We start from the raw sequence: 23,751 nt of genomic DNA on the forward strand, positions 1-23,751 counted from the left end.
CTCTTCCTCTGTCTAACTCTCCTCTCTCTCTCTCTCTTCCTCTCTCCTCTCTCTCTCTTCCTCTGTCTAACTCCCTCTCTCTCTCTCTCTTCCTCTGTCTAACTCTCTTCCTCTCTCTCTCTCTCTTCCTCTGTCTAACTCTCTCTCTCTCTCTTCCTCTGTCTCTCTCTTCTCTCTCTCTCTCTCTCTCTCTTCCTCTGTCTAACTCTCTCTCTCTCTCTCTCTTCCTCTGTCTAACTCTCTCTCTCTCTCTCTCTTCCTCTGTCTAACTCTCTCTCTCTCTCTCTCTTCCTCTGTCTAACTCCTCTCTCTCTCTCTCTTCCTCTGTCTACTCCATCTCTCTCTCTCTCTTCCTCTGTCTCTCTCTCTCTCTCTCTTCCTCTGTCTAACTCTCTCTCTCTCTCTTCGTCTGTCTAACTCTCTCTCTCTCTCTCTCTTCCTCTGTCTAACTCTCTCTCTCTCTCTCTCTTCCTCTGTCTAACTCTCCTCTCTCTTCTCTCTCTCTCTCTCTCTCTTCCTCTGTCTAACTCCTCTCTCTCTCTCTCTCTCTCTCTTCCTCTGTCCTAACTCTCTCTCTCTCTCTCTCTCTCTTCCTCTGTCTAACTCTCCTCTCTCTCTCTCTCTCTCTCTCTCTTCCTCTGTCTAACTCTCTCTCTCTCTCTCTTCCTCTGTCTAACTCCATCTCTCTCTCTCTCTTCCTCTGTCTAACTCCATCTCTCTCTCTCTCTTCCTCTGTCTAACTCTCTCTCTCTCTCTCTTCCTCTGTCTAACTCCATCTCTCTCTCTCTCTTCCTCTGTCTAACTCCATCTCTCTCTCTCTCTTCCTCTGTCTAACTCTCTCTCTCTCTCTTCCTCTGTCTAACTCCATCTCTCTCTCTCTCTTCCTCTGTCTAACTCCATCTCTCTCTCTCTCTTCCTCTGTCTAACTCCATCTCTCTCTCTCTCTTCCTCTGTCTAACTCCATCTCTTCCTCTCTCTCTCTCTTCCTCTGTCTAACTCCCTCTCTCTCTCTCTCTTCCTCTGTCTAACTCTCTCTCTCTCTCTCTCTTCCTCTGTCTAACTCTCTCTCTCTCTCTCTCTTCCTCTGTCTAACTCTCTCTCTCTCTTCCTCTGTCTAACTCTCTCTCTCTCTCTCTCTTCCTCTGTCTAACTCTCTCTGACTGTTGGCTTTGACATTGAAGGCTAATTATATTGTATACCGTCCATTCCCTAACAATCCGGAGTACAGTATAAATGGACCACCAGCGATGCCTGTCCATACGGACACCCATCACAGTCATCACAGTCTCTTTGGAGTCTCTCTCTCTCTCTTCCTCTGTCTAACTCTCCCTCGCTCTCTCTCTCCCTCTCTCTAACTCTTTCTCTGCAGAAAATACTTGTTTGTCAAATGATTCGGGTGCTGCTGTCTCCAACCACACTTTAACCCTGCATTTATCTACTTTCGTGGATAGCTGGATAGGATCCAGACTATTAAAGGATTTAGGTATTGCTGGTGCCTAGGGTGCCTGTTGGAGAAGGAAACAACATATTTTATCATAAACCATGAATTAAACAATAACTAAACTGTAGTACAGTAATGAATCTCACAGCCTCTCACTTTACAATTATACAGAAGGAGGTGCTACATGTCATTTTTTTAAAATTATTTTAACTTACTTGTAGTATTTGAAGATTACAACGTAGAATATGAATCTTTCTCACACTAGACTTGATCAAAACTTCCTGGAACCTGACTCAAGTGTTTTATATTCTGTCAGAACATCTGTTTTTAAGGTCTGTTCTGTTTCCCCCTAACTCATAGTTTGTCGTTAATTACTCACTTCCTTCCCTCACCCAGAATCCTTTGCAAAAAAAAACATGAACACACTCACCGAGTGGTGAAACGTCAATGGGAGAAAAAAAAGTTTGTATTTCTTTATACAGCGAGAAGCTAGCTGCACCTAGATCTAGTCTAGCCCAACGTTGGGGTGGGTGGCAGCATGAATACGCCCTATCTACATGAAACAGCAGCCCATATGTGACATAGCATGGAGACAGGGGAATGTAAACAGAGGGATGTCTGGACCGCACACTGCGCTCTTCTAAACCTTATCTCACTATACACCAGGGTCAAGGGTCAGGGTCTGTTTGTGCAACAGGTTTATGGTGCCCACATATGCAGATAGAGGTCTACATGGAAATGTGGTGCGAAGATAGGCTACAAATAGGATTCCAGTAAATCCAGATATAACAAAGGCTCTTTATTGTGATACCAAAATGCAAGACCTCTCGCCATAACCTGTCACTCTCTCTCTCCCTCTCGCTCTTTCTCCTTCTTCCTTCTCCTCTCTAGATCTCTTTGTGTCTCCTCTCTTGCTATCTCTTTCTCTCTCTCTCACTCTCTCTCTCTCTCTCCCTCTCGCTCTTTCTCCTTCTTCCTTCTCATCTCTAGATCTCTTTGTGTCTCCACTCTCTCTCTCTCTCTCTCTCTCTCTCTCTCTCTCTCTCTCTCTCTCAGAGAAGAGAGTTGTATGTGTTTCCTCTTAACAGGAAATAGCTTTGTAAACAGAGAACAGAGTGCAGTTCGTCCCATGATCCCTGAGTGTTTATTAAGGTGTACTGTAGTCTGGAGGAGGCTGTCTGACGGCTGATGGATAATGGAGTAGTATTATGTGGGCCTGTATGTATTCTGCTTCAACGTAGGTTCATAGTTCGCTTCATTAACCCTTTCGTCTCTATGACTGTTTTCGACTTCCTCTTGCCTTCACCGTACAAAGCCCTCAAATTCAAATGTGGCCCTTGACGCCTGCTTTTTCTAATTCTTCCCCTCAAATCAGGGGATGATTTAAAACCTGGGTGCAGCTAATTATCAGGTAGAAACAAGCTGGGTAGGATCTGAATACCCCTGGTATAGCCTATGGGGAATGAATAAAGCCCAGGTAGTATCCCGTTCGGAAGGTTTATATTCTGCTGTGGAACCGTGAATAGCAATGTGCTGTAACGTATACCTTACATGCCTGCTGTGACTTCCAGGAAGGTTGCCTCTGTCCCTGTTCTGTAGGGGGTCCTGTTTATGTCACCCCCTGTAGGGCTTCAAGGTCCACAGTTGAATTTGAGGGCGTTATACTGTCAAGGCTAGAGTAAACCTCTGTCCCACCTGACAAACCACAGCTGTGCCCCAAATAACACCCTATTCCCTTCATAGGCTTGCGGGCCCTGGTCAAAAGTAGTACGCTACACAGGGAATAGGGCGCCATTTGGGAGGCGCCCGGTGTGGCCTGGGCATTTACTGCCATGTCAGACCGCTATGCTACACTAAACAGACGTACAAGATACCAGACCCGGGTCTCAGGGATGGCTAACTCTGGAGGTCCCTTCCATCTCCACTGAGTTAGATCCATCTGCTTTTAGTTTTTTTTTTTTTAGCTCTTGTGGAATAATCTTCAAGGCTCTCTGAAACTGGATGAATTGGTGCCTCCCGGGGTTGATTGTCAACCTTTTTACTGAAGAATGTGTTTTGTTTTCTATCACTGATGTGCATTGACGTGTACACAGGGCTCGTCTGTTAAAAGAAGCCTCGTTCTCGGCTTGACTCCCTGTCAGAATAAAGGTGCAATGAAAATGAAAGCACTACGTATACTTAGCACACCTATCGGACAGCTACAGTCTACTCCTGTTTATGTGTTCTGTGACAAGGTATGCCACAGTGCACAAATACAGTACAATGAGTGCATCAAATTTTGAGCAAGTGTTCCGTATTGCTAACGCTGCTCTCTTAAAAACTAAACCACAGACGACCAGTATTTGGCCTTCTCTTTATGCTTACTGCATGGCTTCAGGTGAGACGGAGTGGAAATGATACACTGTCAGGTTTCGGCGAGACCGGGAAGGTTGCTGTCAGATTTTGCCCATGTAAAGACCATGGGGGGGAGGGATAGATGGATGGAGGGATTCAAGGACGGTGTCAGGATAGAATTATTATGAAGCCGGTCCGACAGGCTGTCAATTTATTGATCCGCTCCAGGCAGAGAAGGAACTGCGCATCTGTCGGTGGACTCTGGCGTGTGTGTGTGTGTGTGTGTGTGTGTGTGTGTGTGTGTGTGTGTGTGTGTGTGTGTGTGTGTGTGTGTGTGTGTGTGTGTGTGTGTGTGTGTGTGTGTGTGTGTGTGTGTGTGTGTGTGTGTGTGTGCGCGTGTGTACGTGTGTACGTGTGTGTCCTAGCATGTGTGCATATATCCGCTGATGTGCGTGTATGTATGCGGAGGGGATAATATACCCTGTGGCGGGGACGACAGGCAAACGTTTAGACTACAGGGATGTGTAGGGACAGACAGGGGAGCTGGCGGGTGAAACATGAATGAGGGCCAGAGGGAAGACCGTAATGTCGCTTATTAGCTGGCCTGCACATAGTTTCACCAAATGGTGTAATGGAAAGCCCAAAAAAGGGTAACTTGCGTGTGGCATCTAGAGTGTCTGTTTTATTCTGTGAATAGCTCATCGGGTTTTAGAACAGCTAGTTGACTGCATGGAGTCAGAGGAAGCTAAGTAGCTTTTGCACTTGCATGGGTGCAACTGTGTTACCTTTATCAAGACATAAACAAACGCATAGATACCTTGTCAGAATATCTTTCTGTAGGTACAATATGTTAAGGCATGTTTAGGGAGAACAAGTGTGGTAATGGCAGTTGATTTAAAAAAAAATCCAAGTTACTCTTCAAACGAGTTGTGTGAACTGGGTCTGTGTGCTGTATTATTCTGTACAAGGGAACCGAGGGGGTCCGTCTGTGCCACTGCTGAAGAGAGAGTGTCCAACTACAGATAGATAGAGCACTGTGCTCCTCCAGAGCTCTGCAAGTTATGACCTGCCCTTAAACAAACAAGAAAGAGAGAGATAAGAGAGGGAATGAGAGAGGCTGGATGAGGTTGTGCTGGCCGGCCAGACGACGAGGCAGGCAAGGAAAACAATGGTTCAATTCAGCTCTTAGGTTTCAAAATCTGCAACAACAAAAAAACAGTGAATGGGTGTGGTGGAGAAGTTAGGGAGAGACGGGAGAAGTATGGGGAGGGTCAGAGGGTTTGTGGAGATGGGGGGAGAGAGAGAGAGAGAGGGGAGAGGGTGGGGGACTGTAGGGGTGCAGGGGGCTTAAATCGTTTCTTTTCCTCTACTGTATGTATAAAGTCTGATGCCAGGAGAAGTTGTAGAAGAGGACTAGCATAGAGCCTAGGGGAACCCCTAGTGGCTGAGGAGGCCCCATCTATTTACCTCTTTACTTTAAAGGCAAGAAGGGGGAGATGTAGAGAGAGATGGGGGGGAGATAGGAATGGGTCTCTTGTTTTATTACGGGACTGACTGGGTTTGCTAGCTGCTTTCCCCTGTCCAGCTGGTTCTAATTAAAGTCATATAGGTGCAGTGTGGGATGGATGAAACAAAGTCGTCTGGTTTTCCAGCATCAGAATCTGAACCAGTCCAGTTGAGTTCCCATGGCGCTACTACTTCCCCACAGACATTCCCCTCTTTCTTTCTTCCCTTCTTCCCCCTCTTCTCTTCCTCTTTGTTCTCCTCGTGTTTTTTTTTTCGCTCATTGTTTCCTTCTTTCTCCCTAAATCCGAAGTACTGCGCAAATGGGAAACAGCTCCGGGTTGGCCACAGAGGGTAGAGAGTCAGGACGTGGAGGCAGAGAGAAGCAGAGAGAGGTTCAAAGTGCGGGAGGCGCCGGGTATTACAGAGGAGGTCCACTGAGCATGCCCCAACATGCCCATAACACAAAGCCTAGCCTACTAAAGCGTCCTGTAGTACAGAGTACTACACTTACTAGTATACAGTACTAGTCTTACTGTATATCATTCTAACATTCTTTCTAACTCAGTAACGCGTTGGCACTGTTTTTGATTTTTTTTTTGTCCGTGTGAACTGTTGAAAATTACTTTTGCAATTACTGCTTAATCACCTGAAGGAAAGTTGACCGGGAACCGAAGAGTTTACAAACCAATGTGTGCCTAGCTTAGACACAGAGGAAATCAATCGGCCGTAGCCTACATGTTATTTCACGTGTTAACAACAGTCTCTAACATAGCTCAGCCTCACAAACAGAGAAAAAGGTGGGAAGAAAAAGTGGCCAATGAATTTGTGAATTTGAAGAGTGCACATAAAATCTGTCTTTAGTGTTTTGCTGTAAATCATGTTCAACATAGGGGCCGAGCGAGCCGTGAGAGAAATTACAACTATTTGGCACGGCTCAGAAAAAAAACTCCAGAGTTGAGAAACGAGCGAGTCGTTATTTAGAAGTACACGTTTATACATCCCACACAGAGAGGCCTCTCCTCTCTCTCCCTGGGCTTTAAGCGTACCGTCAGGCAAAACCTCACACCGCGCACACACAAATACACACTTACAAATACACATATACACAATCCTCTGCCTCATGTTGTGTACAGGACTTCACTTAAACTGCTACGAAAATGTCATACAAAACAATTACGTTGTTGTATTGTCGATTTTCTCCCAGTTTTAAGTGAAAGAGTCAATAACAGGATATGGGCCCTTTGTGTGGGCCTCTCATTACCCCTGACTGGTCTTGGTATTGTAGTCCACCCACAGTGAGTGCTCGGGGCACTATCACACATTTGTTTACCCATGAAATGTATGAAGTTCTTTATGTTTAGGGCAGCAAGAGGGTGGGAGTCATTAGTGCCAAACACCATTTACATACAAAAAAGAGAGCAAAGACAATACTGGGAAGTGGTCCAGTTTGTTAGCTAATAGGGTTCAGGTGCTGTCATGGATGCAGTCTCGTTCTGCACGCGATGGTCATTAACTAGACGGACATACTAGAGCAAGAACAGATAGAGGAGGCTGGACTTCTCTCTCTCTCTGTATCAATTTCAATGTATGCCCCTCTCGCTGTCTTAAGCTGTAACTCCTCTCTCTCTTTGCCCCTCTCTCGCTTGCTCTATCTTGATCTTGATCTCCTCTCTCTCTCTCTTTCTCTCTCCCACCCTCGCTCCCTCTCTTACCCCGTCTCTCTTTTCTCTGTTTATCTCCTCCCAGTCTCTCTTCTCCCTCTATTACCCCCTCTCTCTTCCCTCTCTCTCCTCCTGCTTTCCCTCCTCTCCCTCTCTTTCGCCTCCCCTCGCTCGCTCTTTCCTCCCCTCGCTCTCTCCTGTAGTGTAAAGAGTATGAATCCATGGCTGGGAAACATCAGCCATTCAAAGGGGGATGAGCTGGTCACACGGCAGTCCTATACTATACACCAAAGGTGGAGGGAGCGACGGAGGGAGGGAGGGAAGGAAGGAGGCAAAAGAGGGAAGGAAGTGAAAGAAGGAGGAAGAGGCATGGTAAAGAGGGAGAGAGAGGGGGTGAAAGAGGGATGAGGTAGAGAGAGAAAGGTGAGGAAAAGAGGGAGGTAGTGAGGTACAGTACAACACAGCTGGACTGCACTATAGGTGACTTGTATGGGGATGTACAGTATATATACCGTTTACATACACCTATGTTGGAGTCATTAAAACTCGTTTTTCAACCATCCCACAAATTTATTGTTAACAAACTGTGGTTTTGGCAAGTCGGTTAGGACATCAACTTTGTGCATGACACAAATAACTTTTCAAACAATTGTTTACAGACAGATTATTTCACTTATAATTCACTGTATCACAAGTCCAGTGGGTCAGAAGTTTACATACACTAAGTTGACTGTGCCTTTAAACAGCTTGGAAAATTCCAGAAAATATGGCTTCAAGTCATGGCTTTAGAAGCTTCTGATGGGCTAATTGACATAATTTGAGTCAATTGGAAGTGTACCTGTGGATGTATTTCAAGGCCTACCTTCAAACTCTGACCTCAGTCCGATTAGAAAATGTGTGGGCAGAACTGAAAAAGTGTGTGCGAATAAGGAGGCCTACAAAAATGTGACTCAGTTACACCAGCTCTGTCAGGAGGAATGGGCCAAAATTCACCCAGCTTATTGTGGGAAGCTTGAGGAAGGCTACCTGAAATGTTTGCCCCAAGTTAAACAATTTAAAGGCAATGCTACCAAATACTAATTGTATGTAAACTTCTGACCCACTGGGAATGTGAAAGAAAGAAATAATTCTCTCTACTATTATTCTGACGTTTCACATTCATTCAAATAAAGTGGTGATCCTATCTGACCCAAGACAGGGAATGTTTACGAGGACTAAATGTCAGGAACAAATAAATGTATTTGGCTAAGGTGTATGTAAACTCCCGACTTCAACTGTATGTGTAGACTGTTTGAATGTTTCCTCTTCGGTGTGACAGGAAGCCGTTTATCTTGGGTGTCGTTATTGTATCTGTCGTTGTAGCAGTCCAAGAGAGGCCCTGCTCTGTAGTGATAAGATGTGCGTGCTTTCAGAGACACTTCTGTCGGTTGAACATCTGCAAGCTTATTATATAATTCACACACACAGCCTTTTACCCTTTAACCTTTTAGCAGGTGGCACGAACCTGGTCATTCACGTGCACGCGCACACCCACACAAACACATACACACATACAAACTGCTGTTGCCTAAGCACGTCATCAAGGCGTCCATCCAGAATTGTCCTTCCACCGCCAGATGACACTACAGTCAGACAACAAAGAAAGAGAGTTTGTCTCTTTCCTAAATAGCACCCAATTCCTTATATATATAATGTACTACTTTTGACCAGAGCTCTATGAGCCCTGGTCAAAAGTAGTGCTCTTTATAGGGAATAGGGTGCCATACGAACTCTCTCTCTTTGTCCGCGGAGTGTTGTCTCACTGTAATGTGATTATTCTGGACGCCTTGTTGATGGGGTAGGCTACTTGTTGATGGGGTAGACTACATATCCCATTACTGTCAGGATATATATACCATGCTCATCGATTAGGTGCCCAGACCATCCCTGGCTCCCTGGCTCTCTCTCTAATATCGGGTTATAGCAGTGGGTGGGTAGATTGGATTGACCTTGAGATTAGAAACCTTTTATGGTTCTGTTTGGTCCTACAGGAGACTGACTGGTGGGTTGACCTTCTATTACTAAAATAATGATGAGACTAGACTGCTGCCCTCCGCCCAGCGTGGACAGATGTGGTCGGCGGACCGGCAGCCTGCCCTGAGGTGTTGAGGTGGCTGTGGGGGTCGGTGTGTGTCGGTGTGTGTGTGTGCGTGCGTGCGTATCTGTCTTACACTCTCTACTCTCTCTTCGCCACTAGGTTGAGTAGCGATGGCTTGAACGTGAGGGTGCCAACTTTGTGGTTTTGAAGGGATATGTTGTTGGCATTTCCCTAGTATTGGAAACATTCAAAAGAATATTTGGTTTTGAAGTAAATTAAGATAAATTATGACGAGCGTAGTGCCATATCAAAGTACATAGAAGGCGTACGATGGTCAGTGACAGGCGATCATTAGGAAAGAGGAACTGGAGCTAGATGATTCCAAAGCCTCTAATCATAGGCTATTCACCATAATATACACTGGCAGCAGTAGGATGGTAATTCAGTCCTGATGGATTGAGTTCTGCGGGCCGGGCAGAGTTCCACTTTACGGTCCTACACTGACCAAACCACTACAGACCATTCTCCTTTTTAGACTCGGTGACTCCCGTCCATTTCCAGCTCTCAGGGCTACAGTCAGCCAGTCAGTCAGGAGAGAATAGAGGAATGTGGTATTGCCATTGCTGCTATCTGACCGGCCAAGTGGCAATTTTGCGGCCTGGTCTGTTTTCCTCGTTTGGCCTCCCCTCTGCGGAGGCCTGTGTGTGTGTATGTGTGTGTGTGTGGGCGTGCGTGCGCGTGCGTGCGTGTGGACCGGGCTGAGCCAGCCCTCCAGTCATTCCTTTGCTGTGTAGTCAGAGCTTCACGTCAGTGTCGAGGTTAACCCCAAAGACCGAGAGACCAGGCCACAGATGTTCTGATAGGGAAGTCAAAGCTCGTTGATTGGTTAAGCCCTGCGAACTGTTCCAAGGCTTTGGTTTGGTCTCTGTGCTCCAGTAACAGCAGCAGGATAACAGCACCACAACACATCTAGTCCTGCCAGGGCTGGCTCCCTTTACGTGGGACAGGCAACTGCTATACTGGAGTCCTGGGCCCATATTCATAAAGCACCTCAGAGTAAGTGCTTTTATAGAATCCGATCCTCCCTGTCCATAAAATAGTATTCATTAATGATCTAAAAGGGAACATTTATCCTATATCAGCACTCCGACGCTGAACCATATTCTCTCTAGTTGGTTCGCTGAATTAAATAGCAGTCCCTGGTCCACATATAATTTAATGTATATGCCATTTAGCAGACCTTTTTATCCAAAGAGATTTAGTCATGTATGCATACATTTTACATACAGTACTCCCAGGAATTGAACCCACTATTCTGGAACTGCAGGCGCCGCACTCTACCAGCTGAGCTATAGGGCCACAGTCATGACCCAGTCACGAGCCCTCATTGTCAGCCCAAATAGAAACACTGTCTTCTCTTCCTCCCTTAGTCATTACTGGAACAAACATGGGAAAGTAACCATACCGCATAGCCACATACTGTACATGTCTGCCAAACCCTGAAACGGTGCTCTCTCTCTCGCTCCAACCCCTGTCTCTCTCTCTCGCTCTCTCTCTCTCTCTCTCCACCTTTTTCTCTCGCTCTCTTTCTCTCCGTCCTAACCCTGATGTATGCTACATGGTTAAGTACTCTGCAATTTACTGGGCCATATCGATAGGCCATCATCCTTTTAAGTGGTTTGCCTTTGACTTTGCATTTCCCCCAAAATTATCTCCCAACATCTGTGTCCTGTGGGAAAGGTATCTTGGTGTTTTGTTGCTGGAAAGAAATACTGTTGTTTTCGTTCTCTCTCTCTCTCTCTCTCTCTCTCTCTCTCTCTCTCTCTCTTTTTTCTATATTTGTGATACAGAGGGCTTGATAATGGCTGTGGATCCAGAAATAGCATTAGCTGCAGCCTGTAGCTCACAACACACACAGGAAATGACTGGGCGCCCCACCCAGCCTGCAGCCGACCGTACCTCAGGGGCAGAGCTTTCTCCAGGCTAGTCTGTACAGCAACCACACGCTCTAGCTAACTCCAATGTAGACTATAGCAGTCAGCCACATGCTCTTAGGCCGTACCTCAGAGCCAGGGTTAGCTCTGTGCTGTAGGCTAATGTTTGCCTGGCTACCCAGACTCCTTTCACGCCTGCAGACATTCGTTTCTTCTCTGCAATGAGTCTGGATCTGAGTGCCTCCCTGACCCTTCACAGAATGCGAACACATTCGGGGCCGTGCGATTGGTCCAGAAACGTATGGGTTGGGCCAGAGCCAGAACACATGTGGGTAAAGCATTGGCTTTGATACTCTGATTGGTTTGACGATCCAATCACTGTTGACTTTGTCTTGTGAACAACACCCCTCATTCCCCTTGTCACCACAGACGAGTAAAGTATGTAGCAAACGACAGACAGAGCAGTGTGAGTTATCAGGCTAGCCTAATGTAGCCTACAGCAGGCCATCTCTCTAGCTAACTCTGGGCTAGCCAATGTACAGCAGGCCATCTCTCTAGTTACCTCTGGGCTAGCCAATGTACAGCAAGCCATCTTTCTAGCTAGCTCTGGGCTAGCCAATGTACAGCAGCCGGTCTCTCTAGCTAGCTCTGGGCTAGCCAATGTACAGCAGCCGGTCTCTCTAGCTAGCTCTGGGCTAGCCAGTGTACAGCAGCCGGTCTCTCTAGCTAGCTCTGGGCTAGCCAGTGTACAGCAGCCGGTCTCTCTAGCTAGCTCTGGGCAGCCACTTACTCACATTCCAACTGGGAAACTTCTAGACGTATAGCAAAGTACTATGAGAGTCACTTATCTCTGTGATTGAAATAATTAGTGTTGGTGTAGCAGCCCCCATCAAGCCTTCTGACAGGCCCAACCAGGCCCAGTCAGGCCCAACCAGCCCAGCCAGGCCCAGTCAGGCCCAGCTAGGCCCAGTCAGGCCCAGCCAGACCCAGTCCAAGCTGTAATTCAGGCTGAACAACATGCTTTATTGATTTAAGATCTGTGGTGAAGGCAGAGAAAGCCCCTGGCTCTTTCAGCGCTCATCAGAAGTGGCTGAGCACAGTGGGTGTGTTGTGTCCAGCCGGGTATGAGGGTCGAGGGGAGGCTGAAAGTGGGAACAAGGAGGCTCTTGTTCTGATCTGGAGCTACAGACGGGAAAGCGGAGAGACGGGAAAGACCAGAGCCCTAGGGTTCAGTCTGGACTGCAGTCTGGAGTCTGGTGGAGTCAGTCACCAGTGTGTCCGACTCCAGTATGTACAACTATTTGTCACTGTCTGTCTCCTCCATTTGTTTGTCTCCTCTCTCACTCTGTCTTCATCTGCCTCTCTCTCTCTCTTCCTCTCTCTCTCTCTCTCTCTCTCTCTCTCTCTCTCTCTCTCTCTCTCTCATATCCCTCATTATCTCCCCTTTTCTCTTTCCTTCCCTATCTCTCTCTCTTTCGATTCTGACCTATTTTAAGAAGACCACCTTTGAGATATTAGACTAACGGACAGAAATAGTCGCAGCTCATCCGGCATTTCTGAAAACAATTGGCTTTGTTTTTTTCCGCAAACATACTTGGTGTCTGCAGCTCTGCTTTTAGGGGACACAAACATAGATTAGAGGCCTGGCTGTGGACATCTGGAGTATGTCTCAAGTCTCCAGTTGAAACATATGACGTACACGCCCGCACTTAGTCCCCTATGAGCCTCGCTCGCTGTCAGGGCTTCTTCTGGGGATGAGAACAAATGAACAAGGGAAGGAGAAAATGGAGTTAGACAAATGGGGAGGGAGGTTTTATAATCTCATCTGTTAAAGCTGGAGTCAAAGTTAAGTCCCAAATGAGCCCAAAGCCAATCCTGGCTGACACACAGACACATGCAAGAAAGCACATGCACGTGCACACACACAGACACACACACACACACTCACACCATATGTTTTATTATCCTTGTGGGGATAATCCTATTTTTCCTAACCCCTAAACCTAAACCTAAACCTAAACCTAACCCTGACCTTAACTCCAACTTTAAGCCCCTAACCCTAAACCCAACCTGTAACTTAATTCTAACCCTAAACCAAACCCTTTAAACTCAGCTTAAAATAGCCTTTGTGGGGGTCTGTCCTTTACTATCCTTTACTATCCTTGTGGTGACTTTTGGGGATTTCCGGTACCTACGAGGATAGTAAAACAAGCCGAGACACACACATACATACAAACACACACACATATACGCACACAGCCACACACAACAACAACAGCAGGGGTTCGAGAGAGGGAAGGAGAGCCATCTTAGGGGCTGTAGTTTTAGTCTGTTGGCTTGGAGGAAGAAGATAACTGTTTCAGAGTTACAGACATTAGCAGAGAGCCTGTCAACAACATCTTTGAGAAGTGAGTTCTATGCTGCATTCTCCCACTGTCCGGCACGTATTGCTTTCAGGTTTGCGTGCCGGTGTGAAGTTGTGTTTCTCTCCCTCTCTTCTGTTTCGCAGCGACCACGAAGAAAGGCAGTCCAGGGTGGGGGGTGGAGAGAGCGGTGGGGTTCGGAGGGAATGGACCGATCACTCTAGCGAAGAGCACAACCGCCACAACCTCTATGGATGGGGTCACGTTCTCAGAGGGAAACCTCCTGCACCAGGTATACAGTGTCTGCCTGTCTGTCTGTCTGTCTGTCTGTCTGTCTGTCTGTCTGTCTGTCTGTCTGTCTGTCTGTCTGTCTGTCTGTCCGTCCCCCCAGCCCGAGGCCTCTCTCTCTCTCTCTCTCCCCCTCTGGGGTTTACCCGAGGAAGCTTAGCTGGCGTGAAGGGCAAGCACCAACCTGTCCCCCAGCTCACACACACTATATGGCGCCTCTCATACCCACCTACATGTAAAGAAACCAGCCTCACTCCTTCCCCTCCAGTTATACGAGAAGCTATTTGTTTTATGTCTTGACATGACCGAAACTCCTCCATCCTCCCCGAGAGTTAGGTTAGGGATTACTGTCTCACGTTATCAGCCTATATATCATGCATACTGTATACCATAGATATAGAACCCCTGTATACAGTCTCGAACAAATATGCTTGATTATAAACCCTTGGCTATTTCAACAACCTCCGTATAGCCTCTCATACATGTATGTTCAATACCAACAAGGGAGAACAAAAAGAGGTGGATTCAACCACTTGTCTAAGCACACATATAGAGTCATTTTCTTGGAGTAAACACCCACATTCCCTCCCCTCCTGACTAAATCCTGAGTTTGACTCTCTCGTTTCATTACCCATGGGCAATGCCCTCCCTCTTCTCACTGGGGCTAATGCTAGGAGTGTTAGCGTGCTGTCCCATTTCTCCGTGAGGGCTACGCTAGTCCTCATTAGCGTTTGTTTTATTGCTAAAGATAACCATCGCCATCTCCAGGGAGGTCTCACCACTGACCACACACAGCACTATTCTCTCCAGTAGGGACTGGTCTAATGGAGGGTGGTGCTAGACTGATTTATGACTGATTATCCGCCTTGATAGTTTGGTAATGCTGGGCAGTTTGTAGTTTAATCTTAACTTTCTTCCTCAGTCGCTGTCCTGGTGACGGCAGTAAATCCACACAGAGAACAAACGCTGCTCTTCTGAGACACAATTGTGTGTTGTTTTATTTTTTATTTTTGTGTATGCCTATGTGCCAGGTAAAGATTAATGGGGCTAGTTGATTCACCATGCAGAAAACTTGTTCAGTGCTATCTGGGAGCATATGTCATGAAGATGTTACAAACCACGTTATCGTCTTGTTGTCCTGTAGTCTTTCTCAGGAAATAATTAGAGTAGGTGGGTTAGAATCACTCACTATTACCCTCAAACACATACACAGTAGTGTAAAGTACTTTTAAGTAAAAAATACTTTAAAGCACTACTTAAGTTGTTTTTGGGGGTATCTGTACTCTACTTTACTATTTATATTTTAGACAACTTTTACTTTTACTTCACTACATTCCTAAAGAAAATATTGTACTTTTTACTCGTTACATTTTGAATGTTTAGCATGACAGGAAAATGGTCCAATTCATGCACTTATCAAGAGAACATTCTGGACATCCCTACTGCCTCTGATCTGGTGGACACAAATGCTTTGTTTGTTTAAAAAAAAATTACATTTTAAAAATAGCTAAATATTAACTTTGACAATTCGGTACTTTTTCCACCACTGCACACACACACACAGATACTTTGGCCTGTATTCCTAAACCTGTACATTGGCTAAACCTGTTGTCTGTGTTTTATATGCTGAAAATTTGCAGCAGCTTCCAGTAAATCCGTACAGGCCCTTTATTGTGATACCAAAATGCAGGACCTTTCGCATACCCTGTCACTCACTCTCTCACTCTCTCTCTCTCTCTCTCTCTCTCTCTCTCTCTCTCTCTCTCTCTCTCTCTCTCTCTCTCTCTCTCTCTCTCTCTCTCTCTCTCTCTCTCTCTATCTGTCTCTGTCTGTCTGTCTGTCTCTGTCTGTCTGTCTGTCTGTCTGTCTGTCTGTCTGTCTGTCTGTCTGTCTGTCTGTCTGTCTGTCTGTCTCTCTCTCTCTCTCTCTCTCTCTCTCTCTCTCTCTCTCTCTCTCTCTCTCTCTCTCTCTCTCTCTCTCTCTCTCTCTCTCTCTCTCTCACACACACACACATTCACACTCACACTCACACACACTCTGGTGGTCTATTGTTTACAAGGTTCAGGATCCTGTGCGTGACAAGTAGCTATATTCCCCCCTGCTCCGTTGTATTGTCACATTTAACACCTGAACAAAGGAATGGCTAATTACATGGGATGTTTACCCAAACCTGAACAAACACACATGCACACACACACAGACACACACCATGGCTACTTCTCCCTCCTTCAATAGCCGACCAGAATTCCTCCTCTAATTTAATTTGACTCCTTTATTGCCCCTTATCATTCACTACGTCATGGGATTCATTTTTATTTCTTTCAGTTTAAGTTTATTTGCCCATCTTCACGTCGAATAGCTGTGTGTCTTGTTTGACGTATGAAGTATGAACATATGTTAACTTCATAATAGTATAATACTATTAAGTTCATAAATAGTAAGGTCATCGTGTTTATTTTTGTCTGACTGTGCCTCTCTGTGTCTCTAGGCCCTGAACGGCTTTGTGCTGGTGGTCACGGCGGAGGGATACGTGTTCTACTCCTCTCCTACTGTTCAGGACTACCTAGGGTTCCACCAGGTAAAATAGGGCCTTTTGACCAACACTGACTGACATACAGTGCACCCACATTATGCATATACTGCTTATAAATGTATTATGTATCGGTTATTCAGGTGTTATGAAGACCCTACAGTATGTAGGTACCTTTCAAGTCATTTCATAGCAGCCATATTACCTAGCTAACTAATGGTATCATGCATGCCACCTTATGGCAGCCCATATCACCTAGCTAGCTAATGGTATCATACATGTCACCTCATGGCAGCCCATATCACCTAGCTAGCTAATGGTATCATACATGTCACCTCATGGCAGCCGTATCACCTAGCTAGCTAATGGTATCATACATGTCACCTCATGGCAGCCGTGTCACCTAGCTAGCTAATGGTATCATACATGTCACCTCATGGCAGTCGTATCACCTAGCTAGCTAATGGTATCATACATGTCACCTCATGGCAGCCGTATCACCTAGCTAGCAAATGGTATCATACATGTCACCTCATAGCAGCCATATCACCTAGCTAGCTAATGGTACCATACATGTCACCTCATGGCAGCCCATATCACCTAGCTCGCTAATGGTATCATACATTTCACCTCATGGCAGCCCATATCACCTAGCTAGCTAATGGTATCATCATTGTCACCTCATGGCAGCCCATATCACCTAGCTAGCTAATGGTATCATACATGTCACCTCATGGCAGCCGTATCACCTAGCTAACTAATGGTATCATACATGTCACCTTATGGCAGCCCATATCACCTCGCTAGCTAATCGTACCATACATGTCACCTCATGGCAGCCCATATCACCTAGCTAGCTAATGGTATCATCATTGTCACCTCATGGCAGCCCATATCACCTAGCTAACTAATGGTACCATACATGTCACCTCATGGCAGCCGTATCACCTAGCTAGCTAATGGGATCATACATGCCACCTCATGGCAGCCCACATCACCTAGCTAGCTAATGGGATCATACATGTCACCTCATGGCAGCCCACATCACCTAGCTAGCTAATGGTATCATCATTGTCACCTCATGGCAGCCCATATCACCTAGCTAGCTAATGGTATCATACATGTCACCTTATATCAGCCCACATCACCTAGCTAGCTAATGGTATCATATATGTCACCTCATGGCAGCCCATATCACCTAGCTAGCTAATTACGCCATCATATGTACACTAAAGACAAATGTCAATATTGTCACAGTTGAATAATTTGCTGGCCAGCTGAGCTTGTTGGACATTCTAATGTGACTCCTCAACTTTAACAGTAATCTGTCAAAAAGCCTATCATCCCCAAAGCGTATCAGTCATAACTGAAGTACCAAGGCTATAATAGGAAGCATAAGTGCATGGAGTTACGATTGATATGCCCTTGGCTCCCCTTCTCATCACAGACATGTATACAGACCACATTTAAATGGATGTATTTATAAGTCAGAAGTTCATCGGCCAACAAACTCCAAACTCTCGTTCCGTGCGCACACGCACACACATCATTCCCAGAGAGAGACCTTGACTGAGGTCAAGTACGAGTTTTAGGAAGCCTAGGGGAGAAGAGAGGGAGCATCAAATCACACGCGCTCGTCTCACACAGCTCTCTGTCTCCGTCAGACCTACGTTCCCAGCATTCTTTTCACGGCGGAGCGGTTAATGGATGGAAGGGAATGGGAAAACACATGAGTCGTGTGTGCTCGGAACACATTGGGCCCAGAAGCACTGCTTGCCCTCTGCAACACGATGCATGAGCCCGGGTCATTGGCCCATACACACACTTACAGTACACACACACACACACACAAACACATACAGTACACACACATACTTACAGTACACACACATACTTACAGTACACACACACTTACAGCCAGGGGTGAACGTAAAGCGGTCCAGTACGGCGTCCCGGGAAAATTCTATGATTAGGCCCATAAGCGTGTGCACATAGGACGTCCCGTACGGGGAAGAAATTAAATCTACATTCACCCCTGCTTACAGTGCACACACACACACACATACACATACACATGGTGCATGGCTGAGTCACTTGCCTAAAGACAGACGTCACACTGCAGGAGAGAGGCTCTAATCAAATCAAATGTATTTATAAAGCCCTTCTTACATCAGCTGATATGTCAAAGTGCTGTACAGAAACCCAGCCTAAAACCCCAAACAGCAAGCAATGCAGGTGTATTCTAATGAATATGTTGATTAGTCATGCTCCAAACAACAACACACAGGTATTTTTTTTATTTTTACCTTTATTTAACTAGGCAAGTCAATTAAGAACAAATTCTTATTTTCAATGACAGCCTAGGAACAGTGGGTTAACTGCCTGTTCAGGGGCAGAACAACAGATTTGTAACTTGTCAGCTCGGGGGTTTGAACTTGCAACCTTTCGGTTACTAGTCCAATGCTCTAACCACTGGGCTACCCTGTGTATGCACACACACTCACAGAGAGTGGAATATGGGGGTTGTTTGTGCCTCTGCACCCTAGTGAGCTTTGCTCTTTAATGAGAGATGCACAACCCATCCCACTCCTTCCCCCTTCCCACAAAACATTGAATGGAGCAGACAGTGGCGTATTAGGGCTGCCAAACCACTAGAGGGCAGCACCTGTTAGTTCATATTCCCAGGAGACATTTGGAAATGACTGAATCTCATGCACGTCATATATTCCTCTCTCGTCTGTACTGTACTGTGTATTGTCTTTTACACTCTTGTCTCCCACTTTGTCCTGTCTCCCACAGTCAGATGTGGTTCACCAGAGTGTGTTTGAGTTGATCCACACGGACGACAGGGCCTTGTTCAGACGTCAGCTCCACTTCGCCCTTAACCCCAACCAGTTTGATGCAGAGCAAGGGACAACAGAGAGTGAGTAATGCACTATGTTAGTACTCCAGTCTGCTATGTTAGTACTCACACCCTGGTTTTCTACTGCCTAAGCCAGGGGTGTCGAACTCATTCCATGGAGGACAGGCAGCCTAGCTGTAAAGAGCATTGGGCAAGTCACGGAAAGGTCACTGGTTTGAATCCCAGAGCCAACTTCGTGAAAAATGTGCCCTTGAGCAAGGCACTTAAACCTAATTGCTCTTGTAAGTTGGTCTGGATAAGGGTGCCTAATAAATGACTAAAATATTAAAGATATATAAATATACTATGTACCGTAACTGTGTGTACTGTAGGCCTGCAGCCTAACAACAGCAGTGACATCACCAGCAACATAGTGAGCTACGACCCGCAGCACATTCCTCCTGAGAACTCTTCCTTCCTGGAGAGGAGCTTCATCTGTCGCTTCCGCTGTCTCCTGGACAACTCCTCTGGCTTCCTGGTACAGTAAACTAACAGTCCAACCACACACAACTAGAGGCCTAACGTCCACATATTAACTTTGTATTAGTAATTTAGTAGTAGTGGTTAAAATACGACTTTTGCATCCACAGAATGAGACAATATACGCAAAACAAAAACAATACAATATATATATAAAACTTACCTCAGTGTAGTTGTATTTAGGATCTCTGTTTATCCTCATGTGATCACACAGAGAAGTCCCTTACCTTTCCTCCTCATTTCGCTGTGTCTTCAACACCAGGCCCTGAACTTCAATGGGCGTCTGAAGTACCTCCATGGCCAGAACAAGATGTCAGATGATGGTACCATAGACCACCCCCAGCTGGCCCTGTTTGTGGTGGCTACCCCCATCCAGACCCCCTCTATCCTGGAGATCAGGACCAAGACACTTATATTCCAGACCAAACACAAGCTGGATTTCACCCCCACGAATGTTGATACACGGTAACACTCCCATCTACTGTTATTATTAAAGTACACTACAGTATGTGCACATCCCTTCAAATTAGTGGATTCAGCTATTGTATACACTTGTTGCTGAAAAGTGTATACAATCGAGCACACAGCCATGCAATCTCCATAGACAAACATTGGCAGTAGAATGGCCCGTACTGAAGAGCTCAGTGACTTTCAGCAAGTTAGTTCGTCAAATTTCTGCCCCAGTCAACTGTAAGTGCTGTTATTGTGAAGTGGAAACGTCTAGGAGCAACAACGGATCAGCCGTGAAGTGGTAGGTCACACAAACTCACAGAACGGGACCGCCTAGTGCTGAAGCGCGTACCGCACAGAAATTGTTCTCAGGGGGCCTCCCGAGTGGCGCAGTGGTCTAGGGCACTAGTGCCACCAGAGACTCTGGGTTCGAGCCCAGGCTCTGGGTTCGAGCCCATGCTCTGTCGCAGCCGGCTGCGACCGGGAGGTCCATGGGGCGACGCACGATGCGTCCGGGTTAGGGAGGGTTTGGCCGGTAGGGAGATCCTTGACTCATCGCGCACTAATGACTCCTGTGGCGGGCCGGGCACAGTGCACGCTGACCAGGTCGATAGGGGCATGGTGTTTTCTCCGACACATTGGTGCGGCTGGCTTCTGGTTTGGATGCGCGCTGTGTTAAGAAGCAGTGCGGCTTGGCTGGGTTGTGTTTCGGAGGACGCATGGCTTTCGACCTTCGTCTCTCCCGAGCCCGTACAGGAGTTGTAGCGATGAGACAAGATAGTAACTACTAAACAATTGGATACCACGAAAAGGGGGTACATTTTTTAAAATAACAATAATAATTGTTCTCGGTTGCAACACTCACTACCGAGTTCTAAACTGCCTCTGGAAGCAACGTCAGCACAATAGCTGTTCATCAGGAGCTTCATTAAGTGGGTTTTCATGGCCGAGCAGCCGTACACAAGCCTAAGCTTGCCACAATTGGACTCTGGAGCAGTGGTGATCGATCACGCTTCACCATCTGGCAGTCCGACGGATGAATCTGCCTAATCAGCCAATATCACTGCCCGACCTCACTCATGCTCTTGTGGCTGAATTGTAAATGTATTTTAAACCTTTATTTAACTAGGCAAGTCAGTTAAGAACAAATTATTTTTTACAATGATGGCCTACCAGGGAACACTGGGTTAACTGCCTTGTTCAGGACCAGAACAACAGATTTTTACCTTGTCAGCTCTGGGATTCGATCCAGCAACCTTTCGGTTATTGGCCCAAGTCTACCTGCCTAGTGGTTAGAGTGCTCTAACCACGCTCTGACCACTAGGCTACTTGGAAGCAAGTCCACACAGCAATGTTCCAAGATCTAGTGGAAAGGCTTCCCATAAGAGTGGAGGCTGTTATAGCAGCAAAGGGGGGACCAACTCCATATTAATGCCCATGATTTTGGAATGAGATGTTTGACGAGCAGGTGACCACACACTTTTGGCCATGTAATGTAATGTTATAGATAACGTTATTCCTTTGTGTGTGTTATAACATTTATATTAATTTCTAAATGATTTATAAGCATTTGTAATGACTTATTCATGAACATTACTATGAATTGTAACCACAAACTGTAGAGATCAGAAAAAACTGAATAATTAGCAAGGGTTCCTAATGTTATTCCCCCTGTGTGTTATTGTGTGCCAGAGGGAAGGTGGTTCTGGGTTACACGGAGCTGGAGTTGTGTATGAGAGGCTCTGGATACCAGTTCATCCACGCTGCTGACATGATGTACTGTGCCGACAACCATGTCAGAAGTAAGTCGTTGTCACGTTTCCAAATCAATATTACAACTTTCTTCTTTGAATGTTTGAATTAACTAACAAATGATTGAACGGATGAATGAATGAATAACTGAAGCAACAAATGGATTAAACAATGAATGAATGAAATGAACAAAAACAAATGAGTTCTCTGTATTTGCTGTACCCGACCCTGTTTTTGACAGTTTCCTTGCGTCTGTTTCCCTCCTTAGTGATAAAGACAGGTGAGAGTGGTCTGACTGTGTTTAGGCTTCTGGCCAAGAATGGTGTGTGGGTCTGGGTTCAGGCTAACGCCAGACTGATCTACAAGGGAGGGAGGCCCGACTTCATCATGGTCAGACAGAGACCGTTATCGTGAGTAGAGTCATCATCTGGACAATCCAATCCAAGATTACTCTGCGCTGTACTCTACCGTACTCTACTGTACTCTACTGAACTCTATACTCTACTCTACCATACTCTACCGTATTCTACTCTACCGTACTCTACTGTACTCTACCGAACTCTACTCTACCGTACTCTACTGTACTCTACCGTACTCTACTCTACCGTACTCTACTGTACTCTACCGTACTCTACCGTACTCTACTGTACTCTACCGTACTCTACTCTACCGTACTCTACTATACTCTACCGTACTCTACCGTGCTCTACCGTACTCTACTGTACTCTACCGTACTCTACTCTACCGTACTCTACTGTACTCTACCGTACTCTACTCTACCGTACTCTACTGTACTCTACCGTACTCTACTGTACTCTGCCGTACTCTACTCTACCGTACTCTACTGTCCTCTACTGTACTATACTACTCAATTTTATTCTAATACTCCTTTTTATTCCTCAAGAAATAATGAGGGTGAGGAGCAGCTTCGCCAGCGGAGACTCCAGCTGCCTTTTAACTTCGCTACTGGGGAAGCTGTTCTCTACGAGGTGGGCCCCTCTCTGGACATAACTGACGTTCCAACCCAGAGCAAGGGCCCTAAGATCAGGAAGATGGCCGAAGAAATGGCCCTGGACCCCGACTCCCTGCTGGGCTCCATGCTGAAGCAGGACCAGGCCATCTACATGCAGGTACAGCAATTTACTATGTTTTACCATATTCCCTATATTATGCACTAATTTTGACTAGGGCCAATAGGTCTCTAGTGTACTATGTAGGGAATAGGTTGCCATTTTGGACACAGACAATGTCTCAAATAGCCCCGTAAGGATGGGTCACTAAAGATGACTTGAGACGAAAAGTATTTTATTAATTCAATCATTCATCCATGCAGACCAGCCCCAGCGAGACCTCCAGCGAGCCCCCCAACCCTCAGGAGCTGTGCTCCTGGGAAGACCAGGCCTTCAGCAACAGCCACGCAATGGCCAACGTGCCTGGTGATTCCTGGCAGTCCCAACACCACACTATGCCCAGGCCGGACGCGGGCATCAGGGAGGAGTCCACTGTCCAGGACCTGATGGAAACACTGCAGCAAATCATCGGGGACAACAGCCTGTGTTCCAGGTTTGACTACTACTTCTACTGTAGAATAAATAATAGAAATGAATTTAAAAAACAAAAGTAGATTCTAAAATTGAAAGGTGAAAGTAAAGTTGCTTTGTCTAGCAACACTATTTTACATTTACATTTACATTTAAGTCATTTAGCAGACGCTCTTATCCAGAGCGACTTACAAATTGGTGCATTCACCTTATGACATCCAGTGGAACAGCCACTTTACAATAGTGCATCTAAATCTTACTGCACTTAGAGTGCAGTATTTATTGAGTTGCACAGCACAAACGTTTGTTAGCACGTTTCTCAAGCTGGCTTTAGCCATGGAGGGAGTAGGCCTGCCCAGGCAAGTGCAGGGGTTGCCTAGCAACATGTGCCCGGAGGGAGTCAACTTCTGCATAGCGCCACAAATTTGTGAATTTGTTCGCAGAATAACTGCGTTACAGCATTCACTAATCATAAACTATTTACATATGATG

The 23,751-nt window shown here is 46.0% G+C and overlaps 1 protein-coding gene across 1 annotated transcript in view; it reads left to right on the plus strand.

Moving 5' to 3' along the window:
- The window catches only part of LOC118369981 (aryl hydrocarbon receptor-like), an 81,995-nt gene that overhangs the window by 52,067 nt on the left and 6,177 nt on the right, over nucleotides 1-23,751 (plus strand). Inside the window, exons 3-11 of the mRNA XM_052499103.1 lie at nucleotides 13,463-13,608; nucleotides 16,093-16,182; nucleotides 18,934-19,057; nucleotides 19,369-19,514; nucleotides 19,779-19,981; nucleotides 21,659-21,768; nucleotides 21,987-22,128; nucleotides 22,623-22,848; nucleotides 23,052-23,281. Coding sequence (XP_052355063.1) covers nucleotides 13,463-13,608; nucleotides 16,093-16,182; nucleotides 18,934-19,057; nucleotides 19,369-19,514; nucleotides 19,779-19,981; nucleotides 21,659-21,768; nucleotides 21,987-22,128; nucleotides 22,623-22,848; nucleotides 23,052-23,281 — 1,417 coding nt within the window. The remainder of the gene's footprint in view (nucleotides 1-13,462; nucleotides 13,609-16,092; nucleotides 16,183-18,933; nucleotides 19,058-19,368; nucleotides 19,515-19,778; nucleotides 19,982-21,658; nucleotides 21,769-21,986; nucleotides 22,129-22,622; nucleotides 22,849-23,051; nucleotides 23,282-23,751) is intronic.

Source organism: Oncorhynchus keta, chromosome 37 (assembly GCF_023373465.1).
Source record: "Oncorhynchus keta strain PuntledgeMale-10-30-2019 chromosome 37, Oket_V2, whole genome shotgun sequence".
Taxonomy (NCBI): Eukaryota; Metazoa; Chordata; class Actinopteri; order Salmoniformes; family Salmonidae; genus Oncorhynchus; species Oncorhynchus keta.